The sequence below is a fragment of the Apteryx rowi genome, unplaced genomic scaffold, assembly GCF_003343035.1.
Source record: "Apteryx rowi isolate R43461 unplaced genomic scaffold, aptRow1 scaffold_290, whole genome shotgun sequence".
Classification (NCBI taxonomy): domain Eukaryota; kingdom Metazoa; phylum Chordata; class Aves; order Apterygiformes; family Apterygidae; genus Apteryx; species Apteryx rowi.
In genome coordinates, this window is record NW_020449308.1 from 734,028 (window position 1) to 758,175 (window position 24,148).

General features: G+C 35.4%; 1 protein-coding gene across 3 annotated transcripts in view; it reads left to right on the forward strand.

The window, feature by feature from the left end:
• Window positions 1–2,117: 2,117 nt before the first annotated feature.
• The window catches only part of NLGN4X (neuroligin 4 X-linked), a 129,214-nt gene continuing 107,183 nt past the window's right edge, over window positions 2,118–24,148 (forward strand). For all 3 annotated transcript variants that reach the window (XM_026069301.1, XM_026069302.1, XM_026069303.1), the window contains exon 1: window positions 2,118–2,589. In XM_026069301.1, coding sequence (XP_025925086.1) covers window positions 2,118–2,589 — 472 coding nt within the window. The remainder of the gene's footprint in view (window positions 2,590–24,148) is intronic.

Below are 24,148 nucleotides of genomic sequence, written 5' to 3' on the forward strand. Positions count from 1 at the left end.
GAGTTTCTGGTGACCAGTACCAGCTGACCGCTCTAAGCGTCAGGTATCAGCAGGAGTGAGGCTGCCCCCGCTGGGGAGGATGAGCTGGGACTGCAGTGCCYGCAGCACAGCAGGGCAGCGCCCTCTCCGACAAGCGCCATCCTGCCACTACTGAGGATGGATGGGTCGGGGCTAGGGACAAGATCCTTCCCCACTTGGCCATCATCCAACTGGGAGAGTCAGGTCTGAGGTCAATCCAGGAGCCCCGTCAGCATGTCAGGGCAGCAGAGCAGGGTGCTGGACATGGGCCTGGGCACAAAGCTCCCCATAGCACAACTTGAGCAGCGACTGAGGGCCCTGAGGACCCCCTGGGCCCACGGGCAGGGTGTGGGTGAAGACCTCACATAAGCCTGGTTGGAGCAAGTAAGGCTTTTCAGCGCTCTCAGAGCCCTGGCACTTGGGGCTGTTACTGGTTGTTCCTTCAGAAACTACGCTTAGGTGACAAGGTCTCTGGGGCAAGCACTGAGGTCTATTGTCCACCAGTAGAAGAGCTAATAGGAATTTTGATTGAGAGATCCATAAATCTCTAGATGATATATATCTGGAGTGTATCTGGTTTCTTGTGTTCAGGTATTTCACAAAGTTTGTGGTGCAAGTGCTAAAAACGAAGTCATTAGAAGAATTCCAGAGGTATTGAAAGAATGAAGTATTTTTCTTTTGAATGTCTTTCTTTGTATAAAACAATCAGAATAGCTCCCTTCTGTATTTTTTTTAATTGAAATCACTGTCAATAGCTACTTACCTTCTTTTTTTCTGCTCTTGAAAACTCATTATATAACTTCATGAGACAGTCCTGACTGAAAACAGGACCTAGTAGTCTGCATATATATGGTTTATATATAAATTATGTGATCATCCTATCAAAGGTAAAGTATCAGTATCAATTTTCTATAGCAAGGATTTTTTAGCTGTAGAATTGTTATCTGTGATTTTAAGTGGGAAAATGGGTAAAAAAGGAACCCTCAATTTATTTGGTCAGGGAGAAGAATGCAAATATTAACAAGTGTTGTATGGTTATATGTATTATTTGTAATGGTTACATATGTATATGAGTTACTTATTTGTCATTAAAGATTAACAAAATTAYAGTATAAATTGCCTTCTGTCAAAAAATGAAAAGTAAGAGCATACAAGAAGTAAGGTAATGCTACGTTGTTACAATATGTAGATCACAATCTGATTTCTCAGTGATTTTTTTTCAGTTTCCATTGTTCCTTTTTCTCAGATATAGGACAAGTAAAACAGACATGAAAACCAATAACTTTGTACCTGATTTTGACTAATTCTGTTCTCACACTTTGAACTAATGGAGTAGATTGTCCAGTGCAGCAAAACATTGAAAGACTGTTTGTTATGTGAGTGCAAATATGCTTAAGACAGAGATACTGTTTGCTTAGGGCAGAAAATACCCTGGAGCTAGCCCTTAAATGTGAGACACCCTTCCTGAAAGCAGTAACGCTTGGATTGTGGTTCGGTTTGGAAGCATATGGGGGGCAGAATGTTTGATTTGTGGTATAACCTGGGACAAGTTTGTGGCTTTAATTTTCAGCTTTCCTATCTTCCTTACCTTGAGAATCTCATAGCTAACCATGGTGGCTAAAGTTCATAAAACGTTAGTGGGCCTTGGAGTGGAACTAATGCATAGATTAAAAATATATATTTAGATTTATGCCAATATGAATGTGTCTGTTGATTTTAATTGTCTCTTTTCTCTTGGCCACAGGCTGACTGAGTGGGCTGCAATTCACTGGAAGGAGCTGTTGTGCCAGGGAAGTGGAGTAATTGTGGATCTCTCCCCTCTCTACTTGTTGGAAAGTGTTGTGTCTTGTCAGGATTAAGCCAACACTGAAATCTGGGATGGGCCTCAGGGGCAAACACTCCCTTGTTTCTTCTGACGTTGGAATTTGTCTACAGTCAGTCAACTGAGGCACCTGCCACTCATCAACTTTTGTTTCTTCTCTGCCTGAACAAGGTTACGTTTTCCCTCGCTTCATCTCCTTTTGACTTTTTTTTTTTCTTGACTGATTAATTTTCTCCTGGCTGTGGAAAAGAGAGCCCTGCTGATGTTGTTTTAAATAATGTCGAAACCAATGGGACTCCTATGGCTGCCTTTGATCTTCACCCCAGTCTGTGTCATGTTGAATTCTAACTTCCTCCTGTGGATAACTGCACTGGCTATACGATTTACTCTCATTGATGGCCAAGCACAATATCCAGTTGTTACCACGAATTATGGCAAAATACGTGGTTTAAGAACACCTTTGCCCAATGAGATCCTTGGTCCAGTGGAGCAGTATCTAGGTGTTCCTTATGCCTCCCCTCCAACTGGAGAAAGGCGTTTTCAGCCCCCGGAGCCGCCGTCTTCTTGGACGGGTGTCCGTAACGCCACACAGTTTGCTGCTGTCTGCCCTCAGTACCTGGATGAGAGGTCACTGCTCAACGACATGCTGCCAGTCTGGTTTACAGCCAATTTGGATACTGTCGTGACATATGTTCAAGATCAAAATGAAGACTGCCTATATCTGAATATCTATGTGCCCACAGAGGATGGTAAGTACGCTAACAGCCACACTGCAGATCACTCATCAGTTCTGCAAAGGATGGGTAGGCAGGTTTTTATAGCGGCTTGGCCACTTTCCTCCATGTTTTATCTGTGGAAATGAATCATTTCTCTTTACACTCATTGTGAGTAATACTATACAGATCAAATATGCTTGGATGGATTCTCTCTCACGTATCTGTGTATCACCAGACTTAAATTTATTTTCAGGCAGTGGCCAGTGTGTGTAAGCCAGTCTTAAGTTTACATTTGAACTACAGCRGTGCATCATTCACAAAAGAGGAAGGGGAAATTAAACATTAAGCAGAAGTAACATTTTATTTTTTCACGTAGGAATGACACAAATACTGCAACATACTCATTTTAAAGGAGAATTTTCCTTTTTTTTTTAGTATTATTTTAATACCTTTGAACCTACGTTTAACTTTGTTGATTTTAATAGATAAAAGAAAATAGTTATAGAAGTTCAGTCTGCATTTTTTTCCAGGATTACCAATGAAGTTTTTTAGTTCAACTTTTTATTCTTCATTCACTAAACGTAAAGTGAAGTGAACATGATTATATTATGCAGAGATGTTAAATAAACAACCAGACTTAAACTTTCSTCTATTTTCTGCAGTCTTCTTTCAGGACTACTTTAAACCACTTTCTATAGACAAAAAGGATGAATACAATTGGTAACAAGCAGTTCTTTGAATGTTTTCATGATCTCCCTTGATCTTAAAGATTCTAGTTTTATATCACATTAAATGTATCTTTTGAGGTTCTGAGTGATATTGCTTCCCACTGAAAACAAGACCTGTTTTCATCAAGCACCAAATGATTAAAGTTTACTCTATATCACAAGGAAATAAGAAATTCTAGTGGCAATTATATGTAATATTCTGCTAAAAGCCAGTTGTTTCAGCCACTTAGAATGTAGTTACCAATGCATAACACGACAGATTTCTCTCAGATATGCAAATCCCTTCACTTTAGCGGACAGCTTGATTTGCATAACCATGGCATTGTTATTTCTCAGTAACCATACTCTAAATATGCAAATTTTTGTACTTTGATTATTATTATAATCTTTCTGCCTTGATTGGCTTCTTTAGTCAGAATTTCCAAGCTGTTTGCCAGCAATAAACGTACCACCTTCTTTTCCTGTTCTCATCAGCTAAAGCAAAAACCTGAAAATTAAAAATAAAGGGGTAAGGTTTGAGAATATGGGGAGCTCTGGCAACATAAATACTACCAAACTGCTTAAAGGAAAAGTATTTTGAAAGAAAAGCTCTGTGTATGCATGTGTGTGTGCGTGTGTGTGTGTGCGCGCGCACGCACTCCTACATGAAGGAGTAAATCTTCCTGCTCAGTTCTTTCTCTCTTCCAGTCTCACTGCACTGCATCTCACTCCTAGCACATTAACTTGGATAATTCTTTCTCATATTTATTTACAACTGGGGTTTGATCTTGCAGCTTTTAATTAGTCACTAGGATAAGTTTGTCCTAAGATAACATTTTGGGTGTAGGTCCTATTTTTTCACACTGGAAGAATCCCAGCTCTGCTAACCAATGCCATTTTAAACAAATTCATAAATTTCTCCTGTCCAGTAACAGGAAGGTTGTTCCATTAAGGAAGACAGGAAATCAGAAATAGAGAAATATATATAAATGTCTAGGAAAAAGATTATTTAATATCAAATAGATAATAATACAATGCTGTGTGCCCAGTGAATAACAGCCTACAAAATTGCTCATCTTGCATGTAATAGCTAATGGTATTTGCTTTTAACTTATAAACAAAAAGGACTGTCAGGTTTCATTGTACATCTTGTAGACTTTTATGTCTACTTAACTCTGTAAAAGCACAAATCTTTCTCCTCCTCCCAGTTTTTACATGTCAACTTTAATGTGATATAAGATTTTTTTGTAATGCAAAGTAGCATGCAAAGGGAATCTATTTTATTTTATATACCCCCTTCAAAAAATAAACCCATGTATACAAGAGTATATAGCTGAATAGTGACAAATACAGTATGGTGTCAGTGATGACAAAGCAAGATTGAAGTGAGTGAAGGCAAGATTGATCCTGTGCTATATGACAAGCATTTTTAGCAGGCTGCAATGGAGAATGAGAAATTTAAAAACAAATATATGGAATGCATGAAGTTTTAATTGTGTACTATATATCTTATCACTAGTTAAATATAACTCAGTATATTTTTTTGGTGAGAAAATATGCAACCTTTTGCTCATAAAGATGATTAAAGAGACTGACCTACAAATCACAGTTTATAAGTTAGTGTGTCTCCAAATCAAACTAAACACAAATTGCCTTAAATTGTAGTCCATACGATCTGATTAAACACATTATGCTTCATTATATGGGTCTTAGTTGGCAGCAATAAGCTACGTTGTTATGGAGACAGACCATGAAATTAGTTTTTGAAGCAGGGTCTCAAAGTGAGTGACTTTGAGTTCAAATCACATTTTCAATTCCTTCTCAAGTACAGATTTCTTTAAAAGGGCTCTGAAACTGTTTTTTGTCTGTATGAAAAGGTGGATGGAATCATCSAAACCTAATTAATGTTCTAACTATGAGACTTAATCTGAATCATTTTATGTTGTCTTTTTTTTAACCTCCAGTGAAAAGAATTGCTGAACAACTCTAATGAATCAACTGTGGTCACATGCAGTGCTTACTTCAAACCAGTTCTAGGGAACAACTAATCAAAATGCAACTCCTTTTTTTTTTTTCTTTCTTTCTATTTGGCACTATATAGCATGACCTATCTCTTATCACTTGTGTAGTTTAGTCAAAAGGAACAAAATTTTGATCTTGTACTTTGAATGAAGTGTTGAAGACTATATGCACACATGCATTCATCGGATTTCAGAACTGCTTCACTGGAATTCTGCCAGTATAAACTAATGGAAATAAAAGTAGAATCCAGGCCCATTAATGGGGTAGATAAGATTACTTATTGATAATAAAACAGTTTGAAATGTTACTGCTTCAGTTTAAAGAAGTGTACTGAAATCAAATGACACAAAATTCTATAGTTCCTTAAAATGGTTGGAAAATCTAGGTAAAGAAATTAGAATGGCCTGTTGCACATTTTAGATCTACTTTAAACATAGCCTCCATTTTTTTTGTTGTTTTGTTTATAACCCATGAGATTCTGGATTCAAATTTTTGATGGCAGAAGCTGAAAAGCCCTTTCAGAATTTTCTGTGTTAAAATGTTCCTACAAACCTACTCTACTATCTTGTTTTTAGGGATTTTTTTTATTATTTTTAGGTGAAAATGTTATTTATGATATAAATCAAAACTGATACCAAACAGAATATTCCTGCAATTTGTCTGCATAGTTCTTTTTTTTTTTCTGTTGTTCACTGGATGAATGGTTTGTACTAACACATCCCTTAGAGTAACCTTTATATTTCAGAGAATCTACAGTAGCTGGAGAACTTCTTTGTGTGTTTGCCTCTGTCTTTGGAGGTGAAAGAATTGCTAACGTTATAATCCAGTGCTATATATTTGTTTCATCATAATAAGTAGAAATAATAAGGTAGTTATTTTAAAAATACTTATTAGTGTAAGCATTAAAGAAAGATAAAATTTAGCAAATTGCTTTTATTTTCTATGTCAAATCTATAACCATAAGAAATTACTCAGGACTGAAACAAATAAAATATTTATAGAAAAATTATCATTTTATCCAAATTGCTTTCTAAACATTGGCTTCATCTTTTGAATAAATAATATCATAGTTGTGTGGATATCTGTTGTAATGTCTGATTTTCCTTTTAATGTAATTTTCCGCAAGAATACTTGAATGACAGTTTTGAGGAGGTCATCTAGGGAAATGATATTGAGGACAGTCTGTTTATTATAACTTCAATCTGAATATGGGTTTATCTACAGTGGAAATGCTGGATTGAAGAGGACACAGACTGTTAATCAGCTGTGTTTAATCCCTGGCCTTTATCATTTGAATCTGTGGATGCTGAAGGAGATTGCTAACTCTTATCATAACTGTAGAAAAAATATAACAAAAAACAAACAGAAAAGCCCTTTAATTTGGATTTCTTTCACTATAACCTTAAAAACTGTATTAGTATCAAGGCAAGATAAAAAACTTATTTAAACAACATGAGCAAATCTTTCATTTTTCCGTTTAATCCCTGCTCTGTTCAGAGCAAAATGGAAAAGAAAAAAATAGATGACCTTTCTTTGCGTGATCAATAGTAAGCGTAAGTACTTTACTTCTTTTGGTATATGTGAAAAGGGTGCATCTTACACAAGTAGGTACCTTCTCAACAGCTCTAGATCTGTTAGGGATAGAAGTGTAGTATTTAGCATCTTCAGAGGGTTGCTCACTGAAAGTGCTCTGTGGATTCTTGTCTCATTTCAATCACAATAAATAAAGTGGCAACAAAGGGTGATAGGCCATGATAATTATTAAAGGTAGGGAATGATTTATTACTTGCACTAGGAGAACCAGAGAATATTGTCCAAGGTTAGTGATATATTTAACTGTGAGCTATCATAAGAAAAAAAGTCATAGACAACAGCAAAGGGATGAACAGCATTTCTTCTCTGAACGATAGTCTGAAGGAAAGGTACCTGCATCTTTAGACTCTTTTCCTAGTAGACTAAGCAATAAAGAAATGAAAAACTTGAGCAAAGCTGATGAAGAAGAGGGACATAAAATGATTTCTATATCGCTTGCACGCTGTGCCCCTACTTCATGTTTGACAGATGTCTGCTTAGTACAGAACTGAGCATGCACAGCCTTCTCCACATCGTTGCTGTTCAATGGCAGTGTTGGTTTAACTTGGAAGAAGTATTTTATCAAAATTATTATGATACAACTTGATTGATAAAAATTCTGTTGATAGAAATTGTTTTTTTTTCCTTTGGGGTGGAGGAAAGAAAGGCAAAGATAGACGAAAGATGGGTCCCATATTGATAATCTTTTGATGTAAAGAATAAGAAAGTAAGCTACTTAGAGGCTTCTTTGCTAATATGAAGAATAAAGGTCAGTACAGAAAAGTAATAACATAATGTACAGGATATGTCATTTTTGTTGAATTATTAGTAGGTGATAATAGTGACTTTTTTTCCCTAAATAAGTCTAAATTTCCATAGACTACACCRTCCTAGATTATATGTAGTTTCAAGTTTCAGTAGATGTATATCTGGCATGTATCAGGTAATCTCAAAATAGCAGTTTTTCTGTTATTTCTTCACTCCTTTTGTAAATTTAAGCAGCTACTTAGGAAATCAATACAGTGTTTATGTGGATAGTTTAAACAAATTCAGAATCCAGTATCTGTTGTTGTTCACATGTTAATATTTTTGTTACTTCCTTTAAATCTTTATGTGTTTTTTAATTAATTTGTAATTTATATAATTGGTACAGGAACACAAATTTGTATTCTGTTTTATGAGGTATTTTTAAAAGCAAACTACTTAAGTTTAGTTATATTCAAAAAGATGAAATAACATGTTTAGTTTTTTGGTTTTTTTAAAGGATGATAATGTTTGAACAGTTTCACAATCCAAAAAATGTCTTTTTGAGAAAAAAAATATAAAATGAATTTCTCCTCACTTTCAAGATTGTCACAGTTTCTGTTGATGATGTGTTTATTTTTGACCTCTACCCTTTCAGTCAATTCTTTCTCTTCTTTGGAAAAAAAAAAAAATCAGACTTAAAATTCTCCTGTTATTCAAATGTGTTTCCAGCTTATACTGTACAAAAATCATACACAATAAGACATATCCTCTTGTAAAATGCTTGTATAGCTTTCCAAAGTGAGAGGGATTAATAACAGAAAAGAAGTATTGCACATAATCCCAGTTAACCAGAAACATAAACTGAACAAGGGAGAAAAAATCACTCTCCATTGTGAAGGATAAAGTCCCCGTTGTGTCTGAGTGCCTCACGCCAATTCTTTCACTGTTAGGGTCCGATAGATCCCCTCCTCCTAATCCAGAAATATCACAGCATCTGTGAGAGAGGAGAAGGCATATGTTTGACTACCCTCTTCCTAGCAGGATAAAGCTGTGGGTAATCCAGGCCCTTATTTTACATTCTTGCTTTTAACAGTCACAAAGACGTTCCGACACTGAAGAACAGGATTCTAATCTAGATGAAGTAAAGTTCTTAAATCCTTAGTGATAAATTCAGATTTAGCTGCTGATTTCAAAATGCTGTTCTTCCCTCAAGAGTTGCCCATTGCACGGGCACGTTGCAGATTGTACCCAAATGACCTTTTCAGGAATTGATATACGGTGAAGCCTAGCAAGAAGGCTCAGCATTCAGTATGGCGTTATTTAATCCGAACAGGATTTTTGGCACAATTTCCTTGAGTCTCAGCATTGCCTCATGTTGAAAAAACTGCTAGAGTGGGGGGAATGTTCTTTAATGTTACTGTTTCTGCTGCAAAGATAAATTAATGTTATCATCCTTTTAGTCAAAGAGCAGTGCCTTTGGAGATGTAGAAGCTGTGCCATTTGGTTCAGTGACGCAAAAGAAACAGTCTTTAGTCATGTGGGTCATGAGACAGATCAGACAGATGATTTAACTTCATTCTGCCCATTGACTGCTGCTAGTCTTTTCCTTTTTTTTAATGTAGTTTTTCTCTACATTCCTGCAAAACATGTTCATATACACTGCTGCTTTTCACTGTGCACCTTCTTGCTTTCTTCCAAAACACAAACCAATATGAATTCCCCTAAAATTAAGGCATTCTGACCTAAAGACAGTGGAGTGGGTCCTCCCTAGATTTTTGGGTAATGAACGATGTGGAATATGCTCTGATCTTAGCAGTACTGTAGTTACACCATTTGTATTAGTGCTGATTTCGTTTCATCAGTAGAAGTGGTAGAAGATTAAAGGTTTTATGATCTCATTGATTTTCATTCAGGTATGTTTTGCATAGATCTGTCTACTTTTTAAAAGTTATTTTTACCTTATTTCAAATTTTCTTCAGTTTCTCTTACTTAGCACTGTATTTGCATCTTCACACAAAACTGACACTTGTTGAATAGCTGAACTAACTCCCAAGGATGATGAACCATCCCTCATCTATGGAAATACCTAAAGGAATTATTACTTTTCTGATTAGTAGAAATTAGACCTATTGTAACCTTGAGAGATATTAGGGCCTTGGGGTGATTTTCCAGGAGAAGTGACAGAAGCTTGCTTTCACTGCACATTTAAAAGTAGACTGGAAAAGGAATAGAAAGAAAAGATGGGAATGACAACGTGATAGTCATAGGTAGTGTCTGATCCAAGCTGCTATGTAATTCTGTACTGTAAATGCTGATGTATTTAGGAAATAAATGAACACAAATTGAAAGTAAAGCAAATGCCCATCATTTTCTTCTCGGAATTCCTCAGGCAAAATTGTTCACAACTGCAGTGAAGGCAAAAATTGCTTCTGAACATATTAGGTCATTGCACAATGCTTCAGTTTGGCATCCTTTATCAAGTGAAAGAGCATTACCAGCATGCACGTCTTCACGTCAGTGTCTGTTACTTACAATTCCAGTTAAAGTTAATAATCTTAGAATGACGTGTAATCAATTAAATACGCTTACATTTTGTGGTGTTAACGCATTAGTTGTTAGCCAAGTAAGAAAGAATATTAGAGACAGCATATTTCATTTCTGTTTGTGATAATATCATCGTCTAAGGGAATATGGCTGGTTTTATCTTGTTACTTTTTTTTTTGCTTTCTTTAATGTAGAGGTAACATCTATCATTATATTGCCCCTGGTACCCGAAAAGACAAACAAGATAGAAATAATTATGAAACGATGAAAATGAACTAATGCTTACAGCTATCTGGTGCTGATGTACTAAAAATCCATTATAGAAATGTTATAATAAAAGGAAAATTTGTCTTTTAAAGTACTTGCTCTAGGCAAACTTATAGTGAAGAATAAATTTATTTGCAATGCTAAGTCAGCTTCTTACACCATTTATATAAGGAATTTTAGTTGCAAATAGGATTTGTGGTGCCTCATTCCAAAATGCTTATTATTTCTGGGTTGGTATTAAATGGATTTTTAATTGACAGGGTGTGACATATTTAATCTAATGGAGAGAAATTACTTTGTGCTCACTCAAATGACTATCCCATTAATCATTCGTAATGTTTATGAACCATCATAGCTGAAAATCATGGATACATTGTCTCATTTAATAAATATGCAGTGAGGCAAATGAAAACCCAATCCAAATATATACATTTCATCCTATTATAAATATGTAATAATCAAATTATCTTTTATGTGGTACTTTTAGTGTGTCTAAGACATTTTAAATAACACATTCTGCATGTGTAATACTGCTCCAATGGTTATGCTTTCACTTGCTATTCATGCTCTATTCAGCCAGCAGAGGGAGCACAAGTTACCTAGCAAACTAATTTTTTCTAACACTTGACATCATTGGAGCACCGCAAATAATGTTGGTGTATACAGAAGTAAAACATGCAAATAGGTGCTGGTTTATGTCCTTAAACAGATAGGAAGACATCATATCCATCTTTGCCAAGCTGAAAATTAATAAGGTTGCAATGTTAATTCTATTTTTGTGCGCTGAGGGTTTTATAGAAGGAAAAATACCTATCCAAACAAAACATGCATTCACACTGACAAACTCACACCAGACAACTGATTTTTTAATATAAAATAACAAAGGTTTAGAAGAGAAGCTTACTGAGAATTCACTAGTTTGTAATTGGGTGGTAATGCTTGATCTGAAATTCTTACAAGGGTTTGGATGGCAGAATTGATTCTAAAGTAGAGCAATTTGGTTCTATTAGGTTATGATGAGTTAGGGTAAACATTCTTGCGTAAAAAGCAATTATTTTGTCCTCCTAATTTATATGTCAACTTAGGACAGAGATAGATTTATCAGAGGGCCATTGATTCTCCATTTTCCATATTATCTTTACAAAGCTGAATATACAAAATGCCAAATGCACTTTGCATCCTCTTATTTAACTGAGACAAAAATGTTAAGCATGGTGAAGTTTCTGCCTTGCTGACAATGCACCGTATTTAAAGTTTTTGCTATCATCATGTTGGAGTTAAAACTACAGCTATGTTAAGTTATCCAGCGTGCTATGTTATAGGAGGGAGAGCTTTCACCCTGCAAATGCCTTGCTATCATACCTGATGYATCTTGGTCAAAAGAACTGATACATTTATGCCTTTGCTGATGCAAGCCGCTTTTGTCATTGGGACTCACTCTACCTAAACTATGGCTTGTGCAGCCTTCAGGGAATAGGTGCAAGATGCTGAGCTGTAATTGATAACTAGGTTGTGTCCTTGGGAGTTGGATCAAATCAGATGTGTACTGTGATGGAGATGTTGTTCAGTGTGAAACCATCCATATGGAGTAATTACTTGGCCTTGTCACTCACAATGACCCAAAAAATATTTTTAAGTCAAAGAAAATATTGTACAGAAGAGAGCAGCTGAGTATGACAGTCTCTCAGAGGGAATATTTTAATAAAAACAGGTTGTAGAAGAATGGAATACCAATAAATTCAGTAATATGAACTCAAATGGGAAAAGTCTCTAAAAATCACAGTGGATGCTTTAATCTTTATTTCATTATCAAGGGATTATCCTTATGCCTTCAGTCTCACTCCCAAAACTAAAACAGGGTAAATGAATTTAATAGGTAAACTTTAATTTTTAACTCTAGCCACATGTGTTTTTTACCATTTTCACAATAAACTGTTAATGGATATTCAAGCCATATTTCTTTTCTCTTTATTCAGTTTCACTGTTCCTTGCAATCACTTATTCCACTTGTCATTGAATTTTGTTGTGGTCCCTATGCTCACTTTACAAGTGAATACCATATAACAGATGTAGTTTCAATTTCCATTTCCCCAAATACATTATTCAGAGATTCTTCATTATTTCTTGTTTTACCAAAGTTACACACAAGGAAGAGAAAAAGGAAAGGAAACATCAGCTAGGGCTCTTAAATAATTTTTGGAAGGGAGACAGTTAAGGAGTATGCAGACCAGAAAAACAACTACGGAGGTGTAATGAGTTGTGTGAAGGAAGAAGGACTGCTTCTATCTCATAGCTTAGTCCCTCAGTACTGGATTCATCGTTCCCTGAGTTCCTTCAATGGCCTGCATTTGTCCTGCAAGGTACTACTTGAGGATCCCATGAAGTCTGTGGTGGTACATTAGTGGTTTCTTTAATTTAGTTCATTTAGGCTTTTTTTTATTATTATTATTTTTTTTAAATCTGACCTACACTTGCTAGGTTGTCTGTTGTCATCATCAAATGCTTGTCCCACACCCTATTGTATAAATATGCTCTGCAAGTACTGGGGATATTGCAAGACTTGGGGAGGGGGATAATTTTTCAGATATTGGAAGCATCAGTTTTCTAAATGCATATAGTGGCCTACAAAATGCCTAAGCAAGACAGGTAGCCAGCTAAAGACCATTGAAATACCTCCATCATCTAACACCTATTTTGCTTTAGTCCAGCAATTATTTTCATTTTTAGCACCTTTGAAAATGTGGCCTGTAATACTTAGATAGTTTTATCATATTCTTAAATAATTAAATAATAAGTGATATTATATGTATAATACAGCAGCATGAACAAGCCTTTAAAAATATTTAAAAGTAGTTTATGCATTTTGTGAATGTTGCTTCCACATGTGTTATTTTTAATATGATATTGAACTTCTGAATACACACCATTTTATCCTACTTGTTTTGCATAATATCTTATATGGGCTATCTAATACAGAATATCTAATAAATCAGTATGGCTTAGTGTTAGGATTATTAACTGACTTTTTTCAAAATCCGAATGTGGATTTTGGATTTGCTTGTCTATGTTCATTTTTTTTTCTCCTATGATCATTCTCCTGCTTTGTTTCAACAGAAATAAGAATACAGTCACCATTACTTCAAAAAACAAGATGATAAAACAGTTCTTTCTGCACTAAAAATGGGTCTACTTCAAAGCATCTGTTCCTTCCTGATGTGCTCAGTGAATGATCTTCTTATGTCTGCTATTTTACCAGAAGTAATCTTTTTTGCTGTTTTGTCACTTTTCCATTTCTTTTATAAGCATTAGTTGGTGCTGTATGCACTCATGAAGTTACCTTCCAATTTCTCCTTTTTACATGCAGGTTTATTACAGCTTTCTGTGGGAATATGCAGATGTGAACCAAAATTGACTGTTTTTTTGTTCCTTTCTTTTTTTTCTACTGAAAGTGTTGTATGGTTTTTGTCTTCTCTTGTGTTTGCAGATTTTAGCATGTGCTTCCACAGCACCATGTTTTTTAATAACTTTTTATTTCTTAGAATTTTTTTAATTATTTGAAATGTACTTTCTTAAAGTCTTGTTCATCCTAAGCAACTTTTTTGTGAAGCCAGTCTTCTCTGAGAAGAATTTGAACATTATTTACTTACACATGCTAAGTTATTTTCTCCCAGATAAATAATTCTTTTTTATTCTCTAAACTTTTAATTTCTGTTCACAATTTTTTCTTCTCTGTAGTCAAGTTACTGCTAACTGGAATTATTGTCATTGATACTTTCTGATCTCTTTTTTATGTAAAGACGCACAAAATATAACTTGTCAGTATATTCAGAAAATTTGATTTCTCTCTCTAAAACAGTGTTATTTAGGATATGCAGATTTTTTTTTCTATTTTCACTGCCATGAATATTCTCAATAAGTCAGAACTTTACAGGTTAGGGTTTCAAATCAAGGGATCAGACAGAAAGATTTCTCAGGGAGAATATGTTGGGACTGAGATCTGAGGGCAGTTCTTCCAGAGATCACATTAAATATTTACCGATAATCTGCTACATTTGTGCCTTGGTTGCCTGTTTGGAAAATGAGGATTATATTTGTTTTCTGTGATTAAGTTTAGAAACTTGTGAGAAGGAAATGCCTCTGGGTGATAAAAGGCTCAAGTTACTTCCCATATACTTAAAACCTGATAGACTACATCTGTCCATTTACGTGCACTGTCTTTTTTAGGCTCTATCTTATTCCCCTCTGTGACCCATTTACCAGCTGCAATTTGGCTATCATTGCTATTAGCTTGTGACCTCTAAGCAACACTCTGGCAGGTCCAAATGACAATAGATTTGGGAGCCATTGTACCATGAAGATTTTTAAGTATCCAGTAAAGAAGTTTAAAACTGGGGCATCTAAAAGATGATCTGACTCATTTATAGATGGAAGAGAGAAGCCTCGCTATCAAAGTTTACATTTAATTCTTTATTCTTGATGTTCATAAAGTAGGGCCAGAAATGAGATAACAGATATAATTTCTTCCAAGAGATAGAAGACATATTATAAGAAATAAGAACTATGCCAGAAGAGGGTCCTAGGACATTCAAATATTGAAAGATGAGAAAAGCTTTGTGGATGGATATGGCATACAAGCTGCCAGTGTAATGTATTTAAATTCGTAAGATAAATTGCTGATGAATGGAAGAAAAGCTGTGCTGCATAGTTAATGTGTTTCTATCACAAAGCTTACCAAAAGCATGAATGAAAACAAAGCACGTAATAAAGTTTAGTAACCRGAAATGGGTTTTGGAAGAAAGTGTGCTGTTTAGAGATGCGAGGTAGTCATTTCAAATGTCTTTGAGAGCCCTTTAATTTTCTTTACTTTCTCTCAGCTAATAAAGAAATTACTCCTGAGGAGAATATGAAGTGTTTGCTCTAGCAGGTCTGCCAGATGGCTGTGACCTAATTGGCATAACCCTTGTGCATCGTGCTAAAATGAATACTTCGCATGACCTATAAACACCCTCCTGAGACTGCATCTAATGGGCACACATGCTTGTACACTGGGACCAGGCTCTTTGGGAGCTCCAGCTGCATTTTTCTTTCGCACAGCACTTGCTTARTACTCCTTGCAGCGGGCTAAGACAGTGTAGGCCAAAGACCTTACCCCATGCTGACACTGTTAACTTCCTTGTGGCTGCTAAACAAACCGTACACAGAGCAACCAACTACTTTTGTGTTCACAGCTTAGTTCTTCAGAGGCATTGTATGCTTATTGCATGAAGCACACTTAGGTTGAGTAGGACTAGAAAATATTATTTTTTACTTACAATACCCAAGAAGTTTTTATCAGTAGAAAAAGTCACATTTTTCCCTGGTCCCAATTTTCTTAATATAGCATTTGGTCATGTATTCCCTAACTTGCTTTCTCTGAGCAGTTAGCTGTAACCTCGGTTGTAACCTTGATTTCCTTTCAAAGTGGAAATGGTGCCATGGTGGATGTACTCCCTTTCCACTGACAGACGCATAATCCTTTCTTCCCCCCAACCGAGACTGATTTAAAGAGCTCAGACACACAGTTAGGCTATTGCAGTACAACAGATAACTACCCAAGATGACTGTGTGCTCATCCTTAGTCTGTTAATGCATTAATTTGTAAACAGAAATGTAAAAAGCATTAATGAAGGATGTTTAAGCTAATGCATTTTACGTTATGTTTGTTGAGAGTTTAAGGTACACATCTTAAGAATAGCCACAGCTCATCTAATGTATTGTAATGGTAATGATTCACACCTTGCTAATTTGAACATATGTCAGCTCTACCAATCAAGATGATATAAGTATATACAAYTGGTAATTTTATTCTAATCATTATATCTGAAGGTAATGTGAACTTCAGCTGAAATAGAATAAAATACCAAGAGTCACTAACTTCTATGTCTACCAGCACAAAATCAGGCTGATCCTCCCCCCTGTCCCCACACGACATATTGTAGAAAATCAAGTGAGTGAAGAAAGTTTTCTGTTTTCTTATCAGTAATATTAATTTGGTCATTTGGACAGCCTGGGAAGATTGTGACTCTGATTTGTTATGTTTTTTGTGAGAATTTTGAGACTAGCATTTCTTAGCATTTTTCCTTAGTAACACAAAGTGTGACAGACTCCTGCAGAGTTGATACCACTCACATATAGTCTAAGATAGTTCCTGAAGTTTACGAAGAAATAGTTTTAAGAGTCTTACCTTCTGTTATCCAAAAGCGTGATGGCTTGCCTATAACCCAGAAAGTTTATCCTTGTAAATTTTTCATAAATAACACAAAAGCACTAACAAATTTGATTTATAATTTCCTTGTTTGCCTTATAATTTCTGTGCAATTACTTTTGTATTTGATTGGCATTTCCTGCCACATTACCTTTGTACTCAAATATAGTTCACTGCTCTCAACTGTGCAGTTGGGTAGCATAGACGGAATCAGGTAAGAGGCCTAAGGCCAAGCTCCACATTTTTGCTCAAAAGTCACACTTAATAGGTAAGGTCATTGGTTACAGAAATGAGTAAAGAAAAATAAATTGTTCTTTTGTTTCCTGAGCAAGGCTGACAGTCCCATAGGTTGGAGGAAATTAGTTTAAGGAAGCTGGTGAATCTCTCAATTCTTCCCCAGAATGGAAAACTTTTACTGAGTTTATCCCTGAGTMTGCCATTACAATTTTTGAGGGGAGTTGTTTGCTCTGTTAGATATAATTTAAGCACTTTATCTCTTTCCTTAAGTTCAGCAGATGGTTAGGTTGGATCTTGCCCAGTGCCCTGACAGGACACCCAATAAAGCAACACCTGATAGCAGCCAAACCATTCAGCGTGCCCAAGTTAAGTATTTAGGACTACCATGGAGAAAGCTGGCTACCACTGGAGAGCAATCCAAAACTCTAGCAAAATGGGAAACTGCTGACTGTTAGAAAATAAGAAATTTAATTACAAAAGGGTATCCTGTCCCTTTCTGACTCGAGGTAGCATGGAAGAGTTCTTACACTCTGGACATGATAATGCATTTCTCAGGTCCTGCTCACTGAATAGGACTGACTCGATAGCAAAGGTTTTGGAGGAGGAAGGAGCAGCCACCTCTAAAACAGTCAGTAATTTGCACGCTCACTGGGAAAGTCTGGCCTGGATTCCTATCAGGCCATAGAGTTCACAGAGTGAATCATGTTTCCTCTCTCATAAGGTGGGTCAGGGTGAAGTCAGTCTAAGCTTGTAAAGGAAACCTGTATTTTTCCAGAAATAACAGTACAGATATCAAAGGATAAAATGTTCAAAAAGCTTGTAATGGGATACAGACTATCTTTCTTATATTTCTATTCTATTMTATTTCTATTATTATTATTTCTATCTTTCCTACTATTTCTGAATATTCCTTCCTATATTTTTGATAGCACAGCATCTTAACTATTTTTGGCTGTGCTCCCTTTAGTCTGTCTTTTGCTCTTTCTCTGAATAATGTACTTTTCTAATATACATCTCTAAGGACTTTGGCCCATGCTTTTCTTACATCAGCCTTTATCTTTTTTTTTCTTCTTTTAGACTTTTATAGACAGGTCCAAATAGTCGTATTTGGTAGTTCTATTTCCATTTTTTAGTGTAGGCCGTAAACAGTCTTTTGTGTAGACTGAAATGCATTCTTGTTTCCTAAAAAGGTTCTAATCTACAATATGATTATTTGGGGATCTCTTTTTAGGATTTCACATTCACAGAGTCTAGTTTTGGAGCCTGCCAAAGACCATATGAAAAAACAACATTGATTTGTAGAGAATTTGCATCATACTTTTAAAAGATTAAATATACTGCAATAAGTGAAAATGAAATCTACACAGAAAAGTGGAAATGAAATCTACACAGCGTTTTGTATTGGGTTAAATGTGTTCATTTCAAAACCAATTAAAATATTAAAGGACTCTTGCATAAGCAAACTCTTAATTTCTAATATATCCAAGTACATGTATATATTGAAATATCTATTACTTCAACTCCCATTTCATTATATCCACTCTATTCTTTAATAATCTGAGTTCAAATATTTTAGTTGAAGGTGGCACCTAATCCCTTTCAAGGGCTGATGAGAGACGTCTATCATAGGAAAGATCAAAATTTCATTTGAATCATGAAATTTGAGTAGTTCAGGAAATCTTTTCCCATTTTAATTTGARTATATTAATTTTGCAGTTATTAATGAACATTCATTGTGTGGGTAATTAGAAACTTCTCATGTTCCACTGCAGTCTTAAGCGTCTTTTCAAGTTTATGTCTTTATTTTTTCATTCTCATTCTTCTCCAGTCGTGATATTAACCTAGGATGTACTCCTGTTTATTTCTTTTTTTTTTTTTAATTGACACATTATATTAATTTTATTACAGTGGTTTCAGTAGTTCCTTGAGTTTGAAAATGTTTTCTTTTTGCTGCATGTTTGCTATCTTGTGGTTCTCTTTATCCCTAGAACATAAGTTTCCTTTCCAGGATGTCTCATAGATGCATCTGAAAATAATAGTACAGCACTTTATTATACACAGAAGCCACCTGCCTATGTCTTCTTCCTTTTTTGTTTTTTTTTTTTTTTTTTTTTTTTTTTACTATTTCTGACTATGCAGATGGATGTTCCTTTGAAAGACTCATCAAGGTTTGTTCATTGTCACCATCACTTATAATTGCCTACTCATCCATTTCACAGTTACAGCACTGCTTCCACTGGAGGCTTCTGTATCAGTCTGTATGCTTGAGATTTCACTGGACTGCTACAGAAACACAAACTTATTGATAACTTCCTTAATTAACATTAATTCGCTTAGTAATTCTTGGTTTATTTCTTTTACATCTGTTTTTTTAAGCACAGGCATGTAAGTAACTTAATCTGGAAATAAAATGTAAGTGTGCTTCGGCTGATACAAGAGTCTTCACTGTGAGAAACTCCACTTTTGTTGATCATAATCAGGCCACTGACAGGCACCAATGAATCTTTGATCTGACCCAGAACAGTCATACTTATGTTCTTTTGCTGTACCCATCCTGTAAAAAACCTGAATATTTCTGGTTTGAGAACTGTCAGCATAGCCCGTTCATTAGAAATAAATAGATTTAAACCTTTCAAATTAGGAGGGTAACTGCCTCAAAGCCTCCAAAGTGGCATCCAAGTYGTATGACAATTTAGATAGTTGTTAGGAAGATTGTTGTGTGATTCAGTTTATTCTATCATTTTTCATGAACTCTTCAATTTGACATATTTGAGTATAAATAAAATTTCTCTTTTTACCCCTCTGGACTTCCAGTCATTATCTGCTTGAACAACCTCAGAAAATATAATGCTGGTACTGGTCTTTTTTTTTGACAATGTGATGTCTAAATTTAGCTTCACTATAAGCAGAGCAAAGCCCAATCAGGAAGTCCTTGTTTTAAGCATACACATTATCAATAATTTAGTAGCCATGCAACATGTAGCATTAGTAGCCATGTAACACACCAAGTTAATGTTTCAATTTGATATATTTGGAAGCTGTTGCATTTTTTTTTACTTATTATTAGTCTTTTTCTTTCTTCTAGTGATTATTTTAGTATTTTAGTATTTTGAAATACTACAGATAATTCTCTCAGTAGATATTTTCAGTCTCCACATTTTCTTTTTAGGACACTCTGATACAAGTCACATTTTAAAAAATAGTGTAGAACTGGAGAATGCAGAAAAGAGCTATTTAAGGGCCAGAGACAATGCCTTGCAGCAAAAGATTTAAAGGGCTCAATCCATTTAGCTCATGAAAAAGAAGATTTGAAGTGACTTTATTACAGTGTTTAGGTACCTTTACAGGGAGAAAATAACAAATACTAAAAGACATTTTAATCTAGAGTATGAGAAAGGCACAAGAACAAATGGGTGAGATTTTGAAGTCAGACTAATTAAAATGGGAAAACAGTCCTAAGTGTGATTATTTTATTTTATTTTATTTTATTTTATTTTATTTTATTTTATCAGTAAGGGCTATGCAATATTGGAACAAAATGTTAAGGAAAGTGACCATTTAGTCTTCATATCAAGAATATATTCATCTAGGGTGTGCATTAGAAAAATACAAGTTGAGCTCACAAGGTTTCATCTGAGTATAAAGTAATAGTAAAGAATATACAGAATTGTAGTTAATAATTTGTATAATTCGTGCTGTCTTTAAAGATTATGAATATGCTGAGTTAGATATTTCTTTAACTTGAAAAAACACATTTTTAGTATCTTTGTTTTCCATGATTCAGAAAATGCTTGTTAGATGCCTTTCCCACTACCAGACTGGCTAGACAGTCTGTTCTTCCTGCCTGAGTGTTTTCAGTCGGGCCATGGGGGGCACATGCCTAGCTGCATGGATGGACTTCTGCACATTCAAAAGGGAGTGTAAAGAGAGACCTCTCCTTGCAGGAATGGTATGTTGTTGCTTCTGTGTCCATTCAACTGCATTTCTTGGAAATACATGCAATGTATTTCTTTTACTGAAAGGTCAAAAGTGGCATATGTGGGATTAATTGAGATTAATAATGCCAGAAGAGAAGAGAAAAACAGTGTAGGACGGAGTGTGGTTTTATTCTGTGCAAAGACTCTATTGTTTCTAAAAGTATCATAAATAAATCCTGAGTCTAGTAAATCCTTTTTATGAAATGCAGATTTCATTGTGTTCATTCATTATTAATACTTTTACAGATTCCAGTGGTATTTTGTCAATGGTGTGGATTTACCTAAGCCACAGACAGGAATCATTCCACCTGTTCTTTAGCAATTAAATAATGGTTGTCCAGAAAGGAAGAAATAGCTTCTGATTTGTATTTTATTTTCAGCTTTGACAACAAGGGGCAAAGTTGATTTGTCACGTCGCATGCATTTATAGTATGAACTGTGTTGTAGCCTTTAGGCTTATGTGCAGTTTAAAAGCAAATATTCTCAGACTTCTAACGCTTTTATAGATTTTTTTCAGGGATGGATTCAGGAGGGCAGAAGAGAAGCAGATTCCCTTTAACTCACTATGTGACATTCAAGGCACCTATGCAGAATGTGGCAGGCAGCCCACTTCTTTCCTCCACTAAGGGAGCATGAACCCACATGTTCCTCTCGAGAGAATGGAAAGTGCTTCAATCCCCATACAATAGGGTATTCTAGAGTGGATTTTCTTAGCTGTTTCCATTTAGAGGGCATCAGATTGCTGAATGTTTGTTGATCTAGGCAGCATCATAGAAAAGGTTGTTAAGGTGCTGTTGAAGGAGGGAGGCATCTGGTTTCTAATTCCCGCTTCAGGGAATACTTGACAATTGTTATTTCTGAGTGTGGGAAAAAGAACTACCTCAACAAGAAACTTTGAAGTTTAAAAGAAATAGAATCCAATACTTCAGTATAAAGCATATCAGTTACAAAAGCAGCTAAAATCAATTTCTCTTTCTTTTAAACTTCCTTTAACACTGTCACTTTCTTCCTCAAGTCCTCTGTTTTTTCTGTCCTGACACTTATATTAAGATCGATTCTCTTTCTTGACACCTTTGTTGGAACACAAGTAAACTTCACTGCACCCAGTTCTCTTCGGATTTCTTATTAAATCCTATTTCCCTTTCTTTCTACTAAAGAGATGAGACTTTCTTTTTTCCCTGGCAATTTTCCATGCACAAGTTTTATGCTTTTCTCCATCCTAGCACAAATATTTGACATATTTTCACCTTTCCATTGTGTGGATAGTACTATGTCTTTGATGCCAACAGCTTTTGTGTGGGTCACCAAAGCTAAACTATGCGAGTAAAACACTACCACGGGGTATAACAAGAAAAAAGAAATCAAAAAAAAAAAAAATCACAAAGGAGATTTTCATAATGTGAGTTAGAACCACTTTTTTTTTTGGTTCCTTGGAATCACCATATCTGAATTGGATATCTTTACAGATTAAATACATAAGGACAGAAAATGTGCCTTCCCCCTGCCCACCTTCTCCAGTGTTTAGCATTATGGGAACTCTCACATAATATTAATAAATAATAATTGGTAGAATACAGCAGAATTACAATTGTTTGTTAGAAATTGGTACCTCTGGTCTCCTGTTCAATCCCTTTGCCTCCCTGCCTTTTACAGTACTCCCAGATCTTTCCATGTCCCCTGTGACAGTTCAAAGAGGCAAAAGATGGCATTGTTTTGGGTAGTGCTGGGGTGAACACTAAGTGGTCAATGTGCTACTGTGGTCTGGGCTGCTGATGGTTGCAGTTGGGAGGGTAAAATGTCTGAGTTAATCCTGCCTTCCCTCAGAGACAGCATTAGACTGGATCTCTGCTGTTGATTTTTTTAAATTTATTTATTTTTTTTTAAACTTGTAGCAACCTGATACTGAAATTGAAGCTGAAATAAATTAGCAGTGTAATTATTTGTATGGATGGACACGTAATTCCCTGAGTGTCATAGCCATATGAAACCAGGCTAAAAATGTAATTGCGAAAGAAATGCTACAGTCTTTCTCAGAAAACCTAAAAAAATGTAGAATAGCTGTGCATACAACAGTCACAAAAATTAGTGCCTAGGTAACATAGGAAGTTTCAATCCAATTTTTGTAATTAATAGGCCTGATGGCAGAGTTATTATTTGTAAAGAATAACATATGTACGGTAGATGAAAATACTGTCAGGAAATTGTCAATATGCACGGGGAGTACAGGGTAGTATCGGTTAGCGCTGAAAACTAACTAACAGCAGCAAAACTCTCATGGTTCAAATTTACTGTTTGAAGTAAGAACAGCAGTATCATACGAATAACAACATTAAATATAGAATAGAGCCAAAAGAATGCTTGCTTTCTGTTCTAGAACTTTAATTAAAGTAGCAGTAAAAATCCTTGCATAGAAAAGAGATTTAATATTGTAATTAAAATAAGAAAATAATTCATGACTTTCTGTATAAGAAATCAAGTTTAATATAAGGATAAATCCTTGTTAAATTTTGCACTGAAAATGTGTTTATCATTCCAGTAGCTATTTAGGCACAGGAAATGAAGGGCATTCCTAGTGTTTTCTTCTTCTTACATTCTTCTTGAATAAATTGAATGCAGCAGTAATCCTAATGCTCTAACCCTATGTATCCTGGTTGCTAGACATTTTAGAAAATTCATTTTAGCCATGCAGCATTTTGAGAGATCTGTTTGTAACAAGTACCCAATGTTACAAATAACAATAGCAACAACAACAACAATACTAATAATTTGTAATAGAAAAACTAAAGAAGATTTTGTAATCTGCACCAAACAAAAAAAAGACTTTTCCACTTTTCCACAGTAAACATCTTGGAAAGATGGCATTTAGGTAGTACAGTCTCAGAGTAGAAAGCAAATAAGATGTAGGGATGCCAGCCTCCTTCAGAGTTTATCAGGGTGAGAACATTGTACAAATGTTCAACTCAAATATTGCAGATTTTTTAGCAGAAATGAATGATGGTCAAAGTTGGATGAAGCAGGGCACTGTGAATGTGTAAGAGGATATATTGATGATGTGTCCATTCATGCCTATGTAACAACCTTCACTATTGTTTAATTGTAGCTCTCTTTCTGGATGTAGAATTTGGCTTTTTGTTGTAACCCAGGAATATCTATTTAGGACTGTTTCATYCTCTATAACGTCATGGTTTCTATCATAAAGTGTGAGATTTCCCCAGGCTTCTCAACACAGCAGATGATGAACATGCAGGACCCTGCATGATACCACCAGATGCGGT